The sequence below is a fragment of the Aptenodytes forsteri genome, unplaced genomic scaffold, assembly GCF_000699145.1.
Source record: "Aptenodytes forsteri isolate BGI_AS27 unplaced genomic scaffold, ASM69914v1 Scaffold278, whole genome shotgun sequence".
NCBI classification, from domain to species: domain Eukaryota; kingdom Metazoa; phylum Chordata; class Aves; order Sphenisciformes; family Spheniscidae; genus Aptenodytes; species Aptenodytes forsteri.
Window position 1 is genome coordinate 3,130,044 of NW_008795907.1, and position 18,410 is coordinate 3,148,453.

The window sequence follows — 18,410 nt, forward strand, 5'->3', positions numbered from 1 at the left end:
TTGGTCTCTGACACAGAGATTAAAAGTTCAGTGTCTCATTACTCTTCAGGGGTTGATTTGTTTCTTTCTTGATTCTGATGTGTCTAACATACAGGGAGAAATTAAAAAAAATAGTGGGTACAGTACCCTTCTAGCAAATATTTTATAGTAAATATGGCTGTAATGTGTTACTAAAACCTGAATTTTGTGTAATGCTAAAATCAATAAAAATGAAAGCCTCTGCGATAGAGCCAATAAGTGAAGGGAGTGAAAATTTTTCTTACGGAGAATGGCAGTGTTTTTTCATCCGGAAATTTCCTACCTTGATGACAGCAGGGGCAATAATAAAAGCAAAAGAATGCGAAGAATAGGCATGGGTTGCAGTCCACATTTCTACCGTCTGTCCTCTGCCAGCGCTGATGTAATCCTTCTGGCAGTGAAACTTTCCATTGCAGTCTGTCAGCATTCAGATGTGCTATTGATTAGTCGGTTTACTAAGGTCACTTAGGAATCACAACAAACCTCCTGAAACTTGGGAAAGGTGGTAAATCAAAGGTATTTGATTTGTAACTTGCCGTCATTTTTGGTGCCTTGCTTCAGTAGAAGACAGCAGTCAACACTTCCTAAGCGCTTGGTATGAGGAAGGTTATGATGGCCAAAGAAAGCACTTGTTTATAAACGGTGCAAGTAACATAAGCTTTTAATGGGTCCTAGAGGAGTCCAAGGCTCCAGAGGGCTCTGGAATGCCTTCCTCTCCACCCCCATCTGCTCCCCTCACCCTGACCCCCACTTTTTTTTTCCAAGCCTTTGGCCAATTTTCATCACATCTGTCATTTTGAAAAATGATCTGGCGGTTCACTCCTAAGGTTCATAACATGTAATGTATCTTTTTTTAGATTAACTTGTTTGCAAGAGACAGTGCAACAGGAAATTCTTGTGCTTGCACAGCAGCTCAATTTTCTTGAAAAGCAGAGATGTTGTTAAAACTCAGTAGTCTGTGTCTATTCTGCTAATTGGATATAAAACAGTCATGAGACACGAGGGTGATAGGACCATACTTGTTTCCTGGCTAAAAGCCTATTAGTAGTATATTGCTAACAAATCTGAACTGGGGCTAAGTGTGTAACAGTGTATTATGAACACAGCAAGTATCAATACTGCAGAACACTGAGATCTAAGGTAAAAGCGTACCCTCATTTCATTTATGGAGATAATGATTCTGAAAGTGTTCATTTCTGATGGTTTCAGAGGAATTAATACCCAACCATACCTATCTTGATGCTGCATTTGATTCCAGACATAAAATGCTCCCTTGTATTACCATATATATCTCATCAGTATGGGATAGTCTGTATCATACTGCCACTCCCAAGGTGGGTATCAAGGCTACATGTGTCCTCCCAGCTTTCTAACAAACCATGGTTCCACCCATCTGCCCTTGGGGCTGACTTACATCCTTTGTACCTCCTCTCCAGCCCTACAGCCTTTGCCAATATAATTCAGAAGGAATATCTATGTGAAAGGAATATATACGTAATAGTATTCCAACTATTGCTTTGTAGACCTACCTTTCTTCGTAGGTCAACTTTAAATAGAGGCGTCTCACACTGCGCTGTTACTGTGCTGCAGCCACCGTGTGTGCAGAGGCACGTGCAGACACACAGCATTATCGCTCCTATCAGATTCCAAAATCAAGGCTGGATTGCTGCAGGGTGTCCAGATCGAGCACACAGATTGATCTTTTCCTTGGTTTCATGTTTGCAGGTTTCTTCACCACCAGGCTGGAGAAGGCCCTTGCAATTGTGTTTGACTCTATCCGGTGTTTTTAAAGCTGTGACTCAGACCCCGTGCATGTCTTGCGAACACCAAAAGGCGAGCGTGTTTAAAGTTGTTCTGAGTGGATGGAGGGGTGGTTGTTCCTCTTGTGAAATGCCTGAGCTGCTGCTTGCTCTTTTGTCTCCTTCTTCACTGTCAGCTTCTGTTATCTTTTCTGTTGCCTTTGCAAGAAAGATGTGTTGTATTTCGTACACACAGGTACACACATGCATGAGCTTCACGCTCCCTGGCTGGCACTGCAGCGTGACCATTCATGGTATGATGAAAGGATGCATCGCCAGGATTGTGAAGCATTCAAAATCCTCCACATTTTATGAAATGCACAGGGGAAAAAAGAGAGGTGTGGCTTTTCATGCATGACTCCTCACAGTTAAATTATTTTTTTAACCCAGGGTTAAATAGTACTGGTATTTTTAAGTGTATATTTAATGAATATAACTCATTTTAATTCCTGCTAAAAGATAGAAATATGTAATAGATTCTGACTCTACAGTTATTTAAATCCAAAAGGCCAGACCTAAGTAATCTCAGGTTCATTTACACTCTGAAATCTGGTACAGATCTACTTACACACTGAGCCAGTATTGTTGTAGCTGCTGGAATTAGAATTTACTCTGTTTTTCCATTTTTAATCTGTTCTTCCCCAAGAGGTTTTTAGGATAGGATAGGATAGGATAGGATAGGATAGGATAGGATGGTATGATGAAAGGATGCATCGCCAGGATTGTGAAGCATTCAAAATCCTCCACATTTTATGAAATGCACAGGGGAAAAAAGAGAGGTGTGGCTTTTCATGCATGACTCCTCACAGTTAAATTATTTTTTTAACCCAGGGTTAAATAGTACTGGTATTTTTAAGTGTATATTTAATGAATATAACTCATTTTAATTCCTGCTAAAAGATAGAAATATGTAATAGATTCTGACTCTACAGTTATTTAAATCCAAAAGGCCAGACCTAAGTAATCTCAGGTTCATTTACACTCTGAAATCTGGTACAGATCTACTTACACACTGAGCCAGTATTGTTGTAGCTGCTGGAATTAGAATTTACTCTGTTTTTCCATTTTTAATCTGTTCTTCCCCAAGAGGTTTTTAGGATAGGATAGGATAGGATAGGATAGTTGGGAGGGACCTACAACTATCATCTAATCCAACTGCAATTCTCCTGGGCAGTAACTGTGAACTGGAAGGGCAGCAGGTAAGGCTGCAGCCCCAAAAGCCATATAAATGTTGCCAGCTATAGAAGTCCTCTTTTTTCAGGTCGTGCTGGTGCTCACACCCCATCCTGTGTTTCAGAGGGAGTTAGACATGTCATGCCAGTGAGAATCCAAAGCTCTGCACACCTAGCAGGTGCTCAGACAGCGGGTTGCTAGGCCAGGGTCTTCCACAGACTCCAGAATCTGCTTTGAAACCTCTTTCTTGGGAATGAAGGAATATATGTTCGTATTGAACTGCAGTTAAGCTGTCCTGGAAGAATGGCCCTTCTTACTCCCCCATTGCCTTAACAAGAGCTGAGGGTGCAGATCAGTTATTAGTGGTTTCTTGGAGCTGGTGTGACATGCGAGACTCCACTTTGCATATACCTGAGATTAGGAGAAGCAGGCGAGTGGTGTCTGGAGCATCCACACACAGACAGGCACTCATATAGCAGCTTTTTGTTTAAACACTCTCAAAAATACAGCCAAATTGTGAAAGAGTGTAGCCTCCCCACAACTCTGCTTCCTTTTCAAGAAGGGGTAGCTGGACTGAAACACCCAATTTTACCTGCTGAAACCCACCCTTGTGTATTTACAAACCTGTGCTTTGGATTGCGTCCAGCCAAGAGAGTCTGTGAGAGTTTAATTTTTCCATTTGGAAAAAAAGCATGTCAATTTGTCTGTAGTACAAGAGTATTCTCTTCTGCCTCCAACTCCTGAAGCATCCTGAGGGTTGTTTTTAGGGGTTAGCTCTCAGTGGGCTGTCACCAGCATGGTCCAGGGATCGCTGCATCAGGAATTGGCCCGTGGTGAAATCGAACTCCAGGAAGAGTCCCCGAGTGAAGATCGGGAGGGTGAGCAGAGCCTGTGTTCTGGTTGTTACATTTCAAAACATCCTACCTTTTAATACAGCAGAGTCCCAAGAGCAGAGACCATCAGGCAAAACAAACACAACTGTGCAAAACAAACCCAGTTACCAAAGCAAGCACTGACTTGCTATAAAGACACCCCCCTGGTTTACTGGAAAAGAAAAACATCGAGGTAGGTGTTTACACAGTCTGAGTACTGGAGGATTGGCTTTGCTATTAAGTTTCTTGGCTTTTGGTGTTCTGTCTGGCAACCTTTATTTAAACATAGGGGACAGAAGAGACTTGTTTATTTTGTTTATTTGTTTGTTTGGGGTTTTCTTTCTTTTTCTATGACTTTTAAAGGCTGAAGAGTTTATTGTGTGTGAAATGCAGGAAGAGTCTAAATGAACACCAGATGAGAGGAAACAGACTGAAGAAAATTAGGGCTATTTGCTACCAAAGGAAGTAATCATTGTACATATATTAGATTCCAATCTCTCACTGAGAGTGTGTTTTGCTACGCAAGAAATCTGACTGTAGAGTTAAAAAAAACGGAAATACGTGGAGTCTTCCCAAGTTTGGGCTTTAAAAGTGGTAAGGCAGGGGTTTGGTGTACTGGTGGTAAATAAGGCAGGAGGTAACTTTTACTGAAGCAAGTGGTGGGGTTGGCTGGAGAGTGTTCTACACCCCAGTGTTTCCCACCATAGCAGAAGGTCGTTTTGTGGCTCTGTGCAGAAGGGTAAAAGAGATTTTCATACGTCTGTTATTTGTAGGTAACATTTAGTATGACTTTCTAATGAGAATATAAATTCCTTATAAACTTTCATCTGCCACATTCTCATCTCATCCATCATTAGAGACACCTGACTCACCTTTACTTATTATTTACCTGGTCATTGCTGGAACTGCTCCTTTAGGATACACTGTCCATTTTCAGTGGAGATAACGGTTACCTAATAATCCCCGTAACTGTCTCTGTAAGGTGAGGGTTTAAGTGATCCCAGTAGGGGTGCTGGCTGCTCTAGTTCTTCTTTCCGTGGTCCCTGCAGACTAACGGCAGGGTAGGTGCACGTTTTCATTTTGCTGGTGGGAGGCAAAATCACTAGTTGTTTTAGTGATAAACTATTTACAGTGAGAGCCAGTATGAATTGAATAAGGACCCTCACAAATGATTTGAGGAGCGTGTAATACATGGGCTTGGCTTACAAAGATGCCTTAAATCAGCCACAAATTTGACATTACTACTTCTTTTAAACAAAACAGAGTATTTCTCATTCCCGCAAGCTGGCAGACACCCTGTTCAATTCATTTAATTCAGTGAGGACATAGAAAGGTTTTTTTATTATTTTTTTCTTTAGCAGTAGAAAAATTGCAGCCTGGGGGCATGTTGCTTTGACAGATTGGGGTTATATGGTTGAAGCTGACCTATGCAGCTTTCTTCCCCTTCCCCCTCCTGCCAAGTGGGATGAAGCATGTATGATTGGAAGTGGCTATCCTTATTTTGCTCTTTATCTCATGGAAGGCCACCACAGTAGTCAAGAAGGACTTGTTATAGATTTTGCTTTTCCTGTGAGGGATGCTTGAAAGCTCAGTGAATAACCTGTAGAAATAAAAAATAAGATATTTTGGCTGTGTGGGAGGGAAGCATTTAATCACAGCGAAGAATAGGGGATTGCACAATCAAATAAGCAGTTCTTGGCAGATTTTAGAGACCAGCAGTGGGAAGTAAGAAGGGTGTCTCAAATACGAATGTATGAAAGAATAAATGGAAATGAACCGAAGAGAGATAATAGCATCATATTTAGAATCTGTCACTTTATCAGAATTATATTGACTGGTTATTAGCAAAAGAGAAGGAATTGGTTTTTTAGAGGAAGAAGGGTTTCATTTCCCCTTCATTAGCTGAGGAACCTACTGACAGGAATTAAGGCAGAATATCACTAAATGGGGGCTTCAGCCACTCCCTCATGTCTGCAAGAAAGGGTTATTTTTAACCCAGATCTGCTCAGTGACTGCATTTGCAGCATGGCCCTGCAAAAAAATCTCTGCTGGCAAAACTAAGGCTGCTTTGTGCTGCTATGTGAGAATGGGAAGGAGAGGTCCAGGGTGGGAATCCTGTAGGGCAACAGTGCCCCTGACGTCTATGTCATGAAAATATGCCTCAAGTTAACTATTGTCCTCTGACCTCAGTCCATGAACAGGGGCTTTGCATAATCATTGAAGGAGACGGTTCCTGCTCCAAAAGTTGTTATGTTTTGAATTGCCAAAATAGACAAAGGAGACATTGTCAGTCCTTCACACATGGGAAACAGAGGCAGAGGGAGAGAGATTTGTCTGGGGCACATAGGCTAATTTTGACAGAAGGGGTACTTACACTCAAGTTTCCTGAATTCATTTGTGTACTACAACGGCAAGATTGCCCTTCCTTTCTAATATTGGATTTTTTTCTCCCTGCGACTTTATTTCTAATACAGGGTTGTTTATCAAAAACATGATTTCATTTTGCTCTGTTTAATAAATATGCTAGTGATTATTTCCTCAAACAAAACTGTGCAGCCTGCATGCAGATCCGAGTTGCAATGCTGAATTTGCAAATTCCCCAGGGAGCTTCAGGTGGATTTTCACATTGGGACTGCCAGGGACAATAATGCAGGGAAAGGCAGAGGTGTGACTTTGGCTTCTGCTTTTCTTTGTCCTCCTGGGGATCACGACCCTGTGGATATGTAGAAGGGGAGCCTGCAAGAGTAGTAATGCTGTTCTGCCCAGCTTCACATGGGAAGAAAAAGAAAAGAAGTGTCTTACTAACTAGAATGTCCATTTTTCTTGCTCAAGCTTGTTAACTCCAGGAAGGCCAGTGAGACTTGGCATTGCATGACCAAACTGGGGCTGTTTGGGTTTTTTATGAGGCAGTATTGAGTGGAACCATCTGGGCTAGGAGAAGACCACACTTCTGAAATGAGCCTTTAGGAATACTTAAGTTAAGTAGCTGTCTGGGGCACCATGCTGAAAGGAAGGGCACTCACAGCTGCATGTATTTTATGGGTTTATTTTATCTCTGATGACAAAAAAGAACTTACTAGTCATGTGATTCCTCATAAATTTCAAGCCACTGCTGACAAGTGGCACTGCCTGTGTTCTCAACCACGCTGGCACAAAGTTCCCCCGACTTTCTGGCTCGCGATGTTAATAACGATGCTGCTAATGGATGATGCTTTAGAGAGATAGCTAACTTTTCTCTGAATGTAAAGGCAATCCCCAAGTTACAGTTTGAGAATGGAAACTTCAGTGTCTTAAGTACCTTGGGTGAATACTTCCATGGTCATTCATCTAATATCAAAGTGGCTCATCTCTCTGGTTCCTGAAGCCCCAGTCTGCCTAAAGGTGTGCTGTTCACTTTCCTGAGAGCTGAGGGAATCTGCACCTCTGAATCTAATATCCTTCCAGAAAGCTAAATACAGGTTTGGGAGCATAACATTCAGTATGTCAATGGTGCATCTCAACTTAGGCGGTTCGAACTATGCTTTTGCATTGCAGTCTCTGTTTGGGTTTGTTGGGGTTTTTTTATTTATGCCCCATTGGGGCAGCTTCCTAAAGTACCTCCAGGGGCCTGGTTCCACCACCTGTATTCCAGTTCCCAAAGATACATCTTATTTCTGTGTTAGGAGGGAAGCTCCCCTCCTTCAAGCACTTTTCTATGTGACAGACCTGGAAAGGGGCACATCAAATTCAATATAATTTCAAAAAATGTAACCTGTTTTCCTATGCTTTCTATTCACTCAGATGAATCTTAGAGAGAGATTGCTCATGGTAAAATATTTACCAGTGTATCGCCTCAACTAAGATAATAACTCTTATAGTGCAGGTGTGAAGAAAGAAGTACTTGCTCCTTAAACTTTTTTCAATCCACATCCTGTTCAAGCTGTCTCTGTTTCAATGGACCCTAGAAGCTTTGCATGATATTTATTAATCTGATTTACTAATAGACTCCTAAAGTTTAAACAGAGAGAGAAAGAGAAGACAAAATGGACTCAGGCTTACAGGAATCCGATTCATGCCAGCTCTGCCACAGACACCCATTTGACTTTATGCACATCATTTAATATTTGTTGTTCCCCTGTCTACAAAAATGCAGATACTAATTCTTCTTTTTCTCCCTATCCATATTTGTATAGACTGCAGGTTTGGACAGGAATCAGCTCCTCCTGTGTCTTTGGATACCTCACAAATGAGTCCCTGATCTTAGGTGAAACGTCTAGTTGCTTCTGTAAGCCACATAATAATAATTGGCTTCAACCTGCTTCAGGAAAAAATGCCACCTTTGGATTACATTGGTGTAAATAAAAAGTCCACTACAGTTCACAAGTCAAAAAATGCTGGTAGTGTTTAGCATCAATGTCTGTTGCTTGAACATCTGGCATTCATCATTGCCTTCCTTTTCCTTCCACTGTCATATTTTATCCCCATCTGTTAGAGGTTTCTTAGCACTGTCTGTATAAATCATAGCTGCATCTCAGTCTCGGTAGTTGAATCATTACAGGCTGCAACGTAAATGAAGGAAAAAGAGGTAAATTTAAGGGAAGTGTTTCTCTTATGCACTCTGCTCCCCTTCTTTCTCCCCTCTCCCTGTACACAGACAGTACTAGACAGTATTTCTAGACAGTGTGATACCCTTGCTATGAAGAGAGATGGAAAAGTTTCCAAAAATAGCAAATGTTTTTACCAGCCCTAGTTCTGAAGACAGAAAGCAGGAGAGGAATTGGAGCCGGAGTGGACACCCATTGCCATTGTTGGAAAGACCAAAATTTACTGCTTTGGAACAACCCTTCAGCAAGTTAGTAATAAATTGGGAAAGCAAACATTCCTTAAAATTAGACTTCCCAGGCAATGCCTTTGATATATTTTCTTAACATTAAATTACTCTTATTGCGGTAATTTAGGTTACTGCTAGGAACAATAATATTGAAGGTGCTAGGAAAATATGGGTGTGTTAATATTAAGCAAAGCAGAATTTTTTTACTTCCCCCCCCCCTCAAAAAACTGTGCAGTGCCCTCGCAATGGCCATCACATTCAGCTCTCCCAAGCCGTGCCGGCAGGGCAGCGAGCAATAGGAGCATTCCAAAGATGCATTTCTGATGGGGAAATGAATCCACCGCCACCCCTATATGAAACATTTCCAGTAGCATGTGTGCATTTGCCTGCCAAAGCCAGGTGCTCCCATTTGTGCAGTGTTACACAGCGCCATGCGCTGGGAGCACATGTGGATTTAATTCCCTGCCAGCTTTAGCAACTAGAGAAGGTATTTCCTTGTTCTAGAAACACTCAGAGACACCATAGTCCCAAGCTACTGGAAGTTAGGGAAAAAAAGGCCCATTTCCCGCTGTCTGGAGAAGGCTGTTGCAGACTGCCATCACTATCAATTCCAGAACTTTATCCAGGCTCAAGGTGGGCTGAAGCTGGAGCGTCTCTTTGTACAAGACAGCTGTCATGTTTTCAGTTCAAGGGACAGCTTGTATTGTTGGGGACTTCATTATACTTGGAACGGCAAGAATGCCCCATGTCACTATGTGTGTTCCTCCTGATTGTCTTGCTTTTTCCTCCTTTTTAGTCTCATGTGTCAAAGGTGTGTCTTAAGTTTGTCTGAATTGATAGCAGATTAGCTGAAATGAGAATAAACTATTGGTACTATTGCTGGTTGTCAACTCATGCCTTCTCTTTCTACAAAGCATATTGCATTCCTGATTTCCCATTATTTTTCACTTATGTTCCTGTGGTGTTATCCTGCTACTCACTGCAGACTCCCAAATTTCAGCTCGGCAGCCAGATCAATCAAGCAGTAGGTGTCCTGGTCAGCATCTGCATGAAGTAAAAATGATAGGCCCAGCTCATAAACAGACCAGTTGCTGGGCTGTCCTGAAGAGCAAGTCCTGGCTGATTCAGAGGGCACATGGTTGTGTGAAAGGCCAGGCAGTCCCTGAAGTCACAGTTGCTCTCTGAAGTTGGTAGATCAGTTGAATCCTGATGATTTGTTCTGACATTGCAGTCTGTTGCTGGAAATGGATGTCCCGGTGAAAGCGTTACTACTTGGCAAGACTAAAATGGTAGGCAATGAGAAAGAGAAACATGGGTCTAATGTTGCACAAACTACTTCGCATGAGATACCGCAAAAAGAAAATAATCCAACAGTACAGTGGAATGGATGCTGTGATGTTGATTTACTCTTGTCTTTTTGATATCTGCACTAGATCTTGGCTTGCCAAGCATCTTTCTTGTTACTAGCAGGATATTTATTTTATTTTCTCTTCTTCTTGTAGAAAATTTTACTACATCACACTGCTGAGAGACCCCGTATCTCGTTACCTCAGCGAATGGCGTCACGTTCAACGAGGAGCTACTTGGAAGACCTCCTTGCACATGTGTGATGGCAGGACACCAACTCCTGAAGAGCTGCCATCGTGCTATGAAGGCACGGACTGGTCAGGCTGCACGCTGCAGGAGTTCATGGATTGCCCGTATAATTTGGCCAACAACCGCCAAGTGAGGATGTTGGCTGACTTGAGCTTAGTGGGCTGCTACAACATGTCTTTCATCCCAGAGAACAAGCGAGCACAGATCCTGCTGGAGAGCGCAAAAAAGAACCTCAAAGACATGGCCTTCTTTGGCCTGACAGAGTTCCAGAGAAAGACTCAGTACCTGTTTGAGAGAACTTTTAATCTGAAATTCATCCGGCCCTTTATGCAGTACAACAGTACCAGGGCAGGAGGGGTGGAGGTGGATAATGACACCATCCGGAGGATTGAGGAGCTCAATGACTTGGACATGCAGCTCTATGACTATGCAAAGGACCTCTTCCAACAGCGCTACCAGTACAAACGGCAGCTAGAGAGGATGGAGCAGAGGATAAAGAATCGGGAAGAGAGGCTTCTTCACCGGTCCAATGAAGCACTTCCCAAGGAAGAGACCGAAGAGCAAGGACGCTTGCCCACTGAGGACTACATGAGCCATATTATAGAGAAGTGGTAGCCTAGGCAGACTTTTATATTAACGATATTCTAGGGTTTCCATATAAAAGATCATGGAAGTAAAAGTACAAAAACAACAAAAAATATTTTATTTAAAAGCAAGTCTGTAAAACAGAAAATAGATTGCTTCCTTAAGCATAGGGTCTTTTTACTGTTTCTTACAAGACCGATGAGATTCTTAAAAAAAAATAAATACATAAAAATAAAAAAAGGTCAACATTATAATGCAGAGATAAAAAATGCACAAATGCAGTTACCCGCTCTTAAGGCCAAATACAAGAGAATGTTTCTTATCCTCACAATTCAAACACAAATGGCAGAAGTAGGGTTTTTTAAATCTGTTTATCCCCTGAGCATAATGATATAAAGATACATAATTAAAAAACAAGGAAACTGAGGTTTTCTTTTGTGGGTGTTTTTGGAGGTGGGATGGGAATTGCATTGCTTGTAAGGAAATGATAACGGTGACTAAGTTGATGATGTGCTATCCTGTCAGGCTGTGATCTGAGCACAAGAGTGGTCACTTTGTTTCAGCTGGCAGCCACTGCCAGAAAGCAGAGCACCATAAAAATAAAAGAAGAAGAAAAACATCAGAGGATGAGAAACATTAAAGCAAATTGACTGTCGCCTAGGATATGTACTTAGCACAGTGGTTTTGATACATTGCACTGGTATCACATATACATACGCAACTTCATCAAAAAAATAATAGGGAATTCATGCACAGAGCTCCCAGATTTGTTTCACATGCAGGTCCCAAAACAAGTTAAAAGCCGACCAAATTCCACATAGGCTCGAACGTGCACTCACATGCCATCCTGTTACCCTACACAACTGCCGCTCATGCCTTCATCAGTATTACGAGTTAACAGCACATGAAAACCCTATCCTACATACTAAAAAAAAAAGGAAGTTAAATAAAGGAAGTTAAAAGAAGTTAAATAGCAATATTCCCTCATAAATCTGCACGAGAAGTTCCAGGAAGACCCTGCAAATAATCAGTCATTAATGGCAACATGATGAGGGGGTGATTTTGTTTTGTTCATTGCTATGTGAAATACTGAACTAGAACAAGCATACAGACGTACCCGTATCTGTATTTTTTCAGTTATTTTTACTTGCTTTTATCAAGAGATAATGGGTATCAGCCCGCTTCCAGTGAAGTCACCAGAACTGATTTAAGTGGGAACAGGATGGGGCTCTCTTCCAGAGCTGTGAAAATTTCTGACTACGGGTCTGAATTAATTATGAGACAGTGCACATTGTCTTTTGGCAGAGTGCCTGTTCTGCAGCTCTTACTTTAAATGAACAAGCTGTGTTCATAAAACTGGAAAGGGGAATCATGGATAATGTTTTTTTAGTCTCAGACCACTTTCAAAGCAGAACTCTTTCAATGCTGTTTTTTAGGGACTCATGTAAGTTTAATCCTCCAGTGTGGTGACAGTCTAACCAGGTTCTGCTTACTGACTTTTGAGTCATAGAACAACAATGACTTCTCTAATTCCTCTTCCCACTCACCAAATTAAAGTATGGCTTATTTTCTTGCTGTTGCAAGCACTTCTTTGTTTGGCTGGAAGCATGGAAATGAAGCAGTTTTTGCCTGTTTCATGTCTCACCCCGTTATTACTCAGCCTGTAAGACCTGAACCAGCTATTGTTTAGGGTAAACTATGAACCAAATGGAATATGATTTGATTTTCAAAGGCCATGTTAACTGCAGATCAAATACGGCATTGCAATCACCAGAGGAGAGGCAGAGAGCAGATGCATTCAGCTTTAGCGTGTTGTTTTTACAGTGTCCCTTTCCCATCACACGAATCCACTGAAGTGCTGCTTGTTTTGTATTTTAATTTGCTCTGCCTCTGTACAGTTTCCAACAGTTTCAAATTCAGACTGAGTTTTGCAAAGGAGGTGGCTGCCTTAAGCAGAGGAGCTGCCTTGTTTCTTCTGTGTACACCCTGGGGGATACACCTTGCTTTTGGAGATGTTCTTCTCCAGAAGAGTGAAGATGACTAAAAACTTAAGAACAGAAAATACAAACAGCACTTTGGGCTCAAATACAACCCTGTTACAGCCCCGATCCAAAGTCCACCGAAGTCGAAGGATGTCGTTCCTATTGATTTCAGATGAATTTTGATCAGGTCTGCATCCTGGTGCTGCAAAGTGCCCGAGCACACACTCATCCATCTACAAGCACAGTGGGACGTCGTTACCCATGCATTTGGCTGGTACCAATATTTGCTAGTGGTGTCACTGTCTTTAAGGTTCTGCCACAAAATAGCCTCTGTTCCCAGAGATGTGTAGCTTGGCCATAAGCATTTCCTCCTAGCTGAAAAGTGGGAAGCAAAATGAAGCAATTTTCCGTTGTTGGCTTGGGGGCAGAAAGTATTACAAATCCATTTGCTCATCTCTGAATTCCAAGACTGGGAGGAGCTATGTCTGCTAGTTCCCAGCGCTTTTATGTGTTGCTGTAACTAAAGAAAACATTTATATTTAAAAAATGCAATTTTACAGGCTGTTTACCCACAAAACCAATACACAAGATATAAAAAGCAACTGTTCTATATGCACAGTTTCCAGCTTTCCCCAAAGGCTTTTCACTGTGCATCCTGCGTTATGGATCCATAATGCATAAATGGTTACTGCAGCTAATCCATATTCGAGGTGCGCATTGGCCCAGCTCTGGCAGGGAAGTGAGGTGAATGCCCAGGCAGGTCTGCGTATGCCGGCACTGACTTCTGAGAGCCATTCTGTACTGAAGGCCAAATTCTGCTCTCATCTACCAAAGGGTGACAGTAAACGGGATTGTGTATGATTAGGACCGGCATAATTTGGCCTGGTTTGCCTGAGTTGTTTCTGTGTTGTGTGCTCTGAGTTACCAGCTGGATTTTAATGGATCTATCTGCAGGGTTCTCTAAATCAGAGGCAGCCTCTGACCCTAGAAGCATGTCAGTAGAAGACCTTGTTCCAACATTTGCTTTGTAATATATTACAGTAACAAGCAAAAGTGAAACTATCTTGAAAACTGTCTTGTTAACAGTTTCACTTCAACCCACAAAAGGAGGGCTGGCCTCAGCTTAGCACTGAGGCAGAAATTTCTAGATTCAAATCCTGCGCCTGGCAAATGCCTCGGTTTCTCCACCTGTACATTGGTAATAACCAATTTACGCACTCTAAAGAGGTACTCCAAGGTATGAAAAGCATAGGGCACTTTGAAACAGATTCCAAGTATCGGAAATGAAGAGAATGACCCAAAAGCCATCCCTCACCCTGGCTGCTGTGCTGGTCTGTTTACGGCTGTAGGCCATGCGTTAATTTATTGTAAGTGCTATGTGCCAGAGCATGGGTTGCAGGATGTACCTGGCACTATCTTCTTCCTTTAGTGGGTTTAAGGGAACTTTTTTAACATAATGTGAATGTAGTTTTTTGTGATTTATATGTACTACAGTTTGAAGTGGTACAATTTATTTTATTTTTAGGACTGATTATTTGATGCTACAATATCATGAAAAATGTGTGTGTAGTTTTAAAATGAATGGAGAACAACGGCTTTAAGGCACTCCGGCAGAAGTAGTGGCCAGATAGTACATTCTTGTTCAATATCTGCCCCTTTCTTCCAAAATGTTTTTCCTGTGACTTCCAGATGCACTGAGACTTCTTCACTACATGAAGTGTTTCTTCAGGGGGCCTGTCAATGCATCATGATCCAGGTCAGGATAGGTGAGTGCTGGGTACCGTGAGTGCAGGTGCAAGATTGTGTCCTGTCTCTTACTGGAGTTGGTGAGGCAGTTCCTCTTGAATTCAGATTTTACCTGGTCGGATGCTTATCCATCCCACAGTGTTTCTGCCATGGTTGCAGGGATGCCCCATGAAAAGCCTTTACAAAAGCTGGGGCTGTGTAAGGTATTTCTCAGGGTTCATACACTCAGCAGTATTAGCGTGAGTGAGCATTTTGGAGAGGCAGTTATCTGGTACCAGGCCAAAGATGATGGCTCTTAGTCTCTGCCGTCTTATACTGTGCTGACCCTTGCACATCCACAAATGAGGGTGATGCTCCGAGTGGGTATTTCCCAGCAGATTCCATTCCTGGTTTGGGAGGGTGGAAAGGCCAAGACATGGTGCAGTGCTAGGAAGATGATCTTTTTTGCTTTTAGTCACCTGAACAGGGTTAACTTCACTGCTTGGTGGGTGTTGTTGCTGAAGAAAACTTTTTATTGCTCATTTGTCTCATCCCAGCTAGCTCTGTTGAAGGAGTTTGCCTCCTCCAAAGTTTTCCAGACAGTCAGATGCCACCTTGTACCCTACCCAGGTCACAAAATGCAGGATTGACTGATAAGGTTGCAGACCCAGGCTGTCATGGGGTCCAAAGTCATCAACAAAAAAAAACCCTCAACAAAGGATCAGTGTGAATTTCTGGCTTGCCTGAATTTCTCCCTTCGTGTCCAAAATTTTGGAATAAATGGGGGGCACTTCAGGTTGATGTTTTTTCCACCCCATAGTCCCTTACTTGCTTACAAAACTGGGATGGCAATGGAAGCAGCATAAAGAAGATCCCGACAAGCTTTTGAATGCTCTCTCCCAGGGCTGTCCTGTAGGAGCAGAAAGGGCAGTGCAGTTGCTGAGAATACGAGCAAGGCAGAAGGACCCCCACAGTGGCAGTACGGACAGATGTCAGTTAGGAAGTTTTCACTCTGAGCCCCTCAAATCACTTCATAGAGACCACTGAACAGCTACAGAAGGTAATGACCAACATTACAGAACAGGGCCTGACCAAGATTTATATCCTGGGGTTAAAAGCTTTTCTAGCTTCTTACTGACATTTAGAGTTACTCAGACCCTCCCGTATCCCGCAGAATTTTCTGAATGTCACAAAACTTGGTAAAGCTATAGGAATTTGCAACACAGACTATGCTAAACGTTGTATTTCCAGGGCTATATCTTGGAATGCAACTCACACTATCTGCTGGATTCAAATCACAGGGCTGGCTGCATTGTCTTTTTGTTCTTGTTTTCGCGAATATTAGCAGATCATGTTCCAGAGGCAGAAGTGAATGCAAGATTCACTGCCTGATCAGCAGTAGAGCCAAGCCTTTAAAGCACAGGTCAGTTAGCAGCAATTCAGGTAAACCAGCGAGCAGTGGAGCTTGTGTCTGTGCACTCAATCTGAGCTATCTGTGTCTGCTTGTTTTGCCCCATCTACCAGAGTTCTGCCAAGGTGAATGCAGTCCTGATAAGCACATGGGTATTAAAGCCCGTATTGTCCCAGCTGCAGGTGGTCTTCTCTGTAATTTTTAGCCATGCAAGCTGAAAAAACCCAAGATTTGCAAATGAGTGTGTCTCATCCCTCAACGCCCCACAATTCCCCCTCCCTGTTTTCCCCCGGGTGTCAATTCTGCAGACTGGATTGAGAGAGTTGTACTATAATGAATAATTTTATATTCAAAGGGTTTACTGAGCATGATTTGTTTTGTACATATTGGAATATGATTTAACTTATTTTTATTCCCCCTTTTCATCTTTTTTTCGTAAGAAGAAGACAAAAATCCCCACCCTCTCTCAATGTGAAGTTCCTCTGTGTTTGTGTGTAGTCTGCCAGGCAAACATGCAACAGCCACAGGATTTCTCACCATCCCTACTGGTATCTGATCTTATTTTTCATTGTCATTTGTTTTTGTCTGAGGCTTTGCTTATATTGTCTCTTCTTTCCTCTCTGATGCACAATCTGCACAGGGAAGGGAAAGGGCAATGCAGGCAGGACTTCCTTTTTCTTCCTCCCCACTTTCCTGTGTGCTTTACCTACCAAGGAACTCAGTTTTTATCTTCTAGGAGTTGTGTGACTGAGGGTAAAAAAATACAACTGTCCCCCCACCCACCTTCCATCCTCCATATTGTAGATCAAACAGATTCAGCTTCTCTGAAAGTGATTGTGGCTGGAGTCATTCCATTGGGCTGAATGTGTATGGTTTGCACTTTTTTTTCCACTTCAGCAACTTAAAAACAACAAAAAATAAAAGACAACTGTTTAACTTGAGCCAAGTAACACTTAAGGCTTTATGTATTTATTTATAGCATCTTACAAAAAGTGTTAAAAGTTTTTTCTTTTCTTCCACAAGAAAAATTGGATTAAAAAAAATAATCATCTAATTGTTTTTGTCTAGATCAAGAATGAATGTTAGCAGATGAAATAAACCCTGAAACTGAGCATCTGTCATGTGTGTTGTCCTTGCATTGGCCTTTGGATGCTGTTTTAGTGTAATATGTCTTGCCTTCCTGTATTACAGAGAGATAAAGCTGCCAGTGGAGTTGATGGAGAGTATTTGTTTTCTGCTAAAAAACCAGACTCCTAACAGAGAAATATTCAAGCAGAAACTGCAGTCTGTTTATTCCTATTGTTACATTTGAGCCAACATTACAAAAATCCCTTAAACCTCCTAAAACCTATCATCTTTTAAAAATCAATTACCTTTAATACTGTACAGTCCTATTAGTTTTCTTTTTCAGTCATTGCATTGAACAGATTTGCAGGCAATAAATGGTAGTTGTTACACCGAGTATTACATAATAATTAACAAATTTTTTTTTTACATTCAGAAGTACTTTCACCAAATGTGACCTGTGAAAATGTTCTCCAGTTACAGAACTGAAATAATAAGCTGTGCACCTGGTTTTGATACAGTGAAAGTTACTAAGTTAGGGGGTAAGAAAATGATGATACAAGCACTTTACAGTATCCTAAGTGAGAACAGCTAGATGTTTATGCCAAGTGTAGCGAGCATAAATACCACTGTTATTCTACCCGAGCATCATTACACTTCACACTTCCACCATATCTGCTGGAGAAGCTGGAGGTAGCGTATGAACCTTCCCAGCTAGGCCGCTTGGGTGGTTTTCCTCGTCCACCTGTGAAAGTAATCCCACTCAAGTTCCTGGAGGCCCAGCCAAGTAAAATGTATAAACTAGCAGGAACACAACGCTGCATCAATTCATATTGCTGAGGGGTTCCTCACTTTACTTGCTGGGCGGTGCAGGCACTGGTGGAAGGTCCAGGTAAGTGTCGGTGTGAGGAGAACATCACTGATCTCGAGGGGAAGCGAAGGCACAAAAACTTTGCAGTCATTTACTCCAAGCTGTGCCATGAGCCTCTTGCAGAAGGAGCCATCACATCCCGCCCCTCTGGCTCGCAGCCTTTTGCCGTAACCGTGAGGCGACAGCTCCTCGATCAAATTGTCAGATTTAACTTCCCATTGATGTGTCCTCCTAACTGCTACCGCTGCTGAAAAAGGAGCCAAAGGAACCGGGCTTTTATTAATCTCCTAATTTTATTTACTGTAGAATAACAAGAACCGTCCTCCGCCCACGCCGCCCCCTCACACGCGCAGAAATTTCCCGAAGCGCCGGGAGCCCCGCGCGCCCCTCCCGCTCAGCGGCGCTGCCCCTCAGCCCTAAAGTGGCGGCAGTGCAACGCCCTTGTCTCCCTCTCCCGCGGTGCTGCCCCGCGCCGGCGGCCGGCTGCTGTCCCGCCGGGAAGA

The 18,410-nt window shown here is 42.4% G+C and overlaps 1 protein-coding gene across 1 annotated transcript in view; it reads left to right on the forward strand.

Annotated features, from left to right (window-relative positions):
* HS6ST1 (heparan sulfate 6-O-sulfotransferase 1) overlaps nt 1-17,083 on the forward strand; it is a 141,610-nt gene extending 124,527 nt beyond the window's left edge. The window contains exon 3 of the mRNA XM_009284284.1: nt 10,175-17,083. Coding sequence (XP_009282559.1) covers nt 10,175-10,883 — 709 coding nt within the window. The 3' untranslated portion in view covers nt 10,884-17,083. The remainder of the gene's footprint in view (nt 1-10,174) is intronic.
* The last annotated feature ends 1,327 nt before the right edge of the window (nt 17,084-18,410 follow it).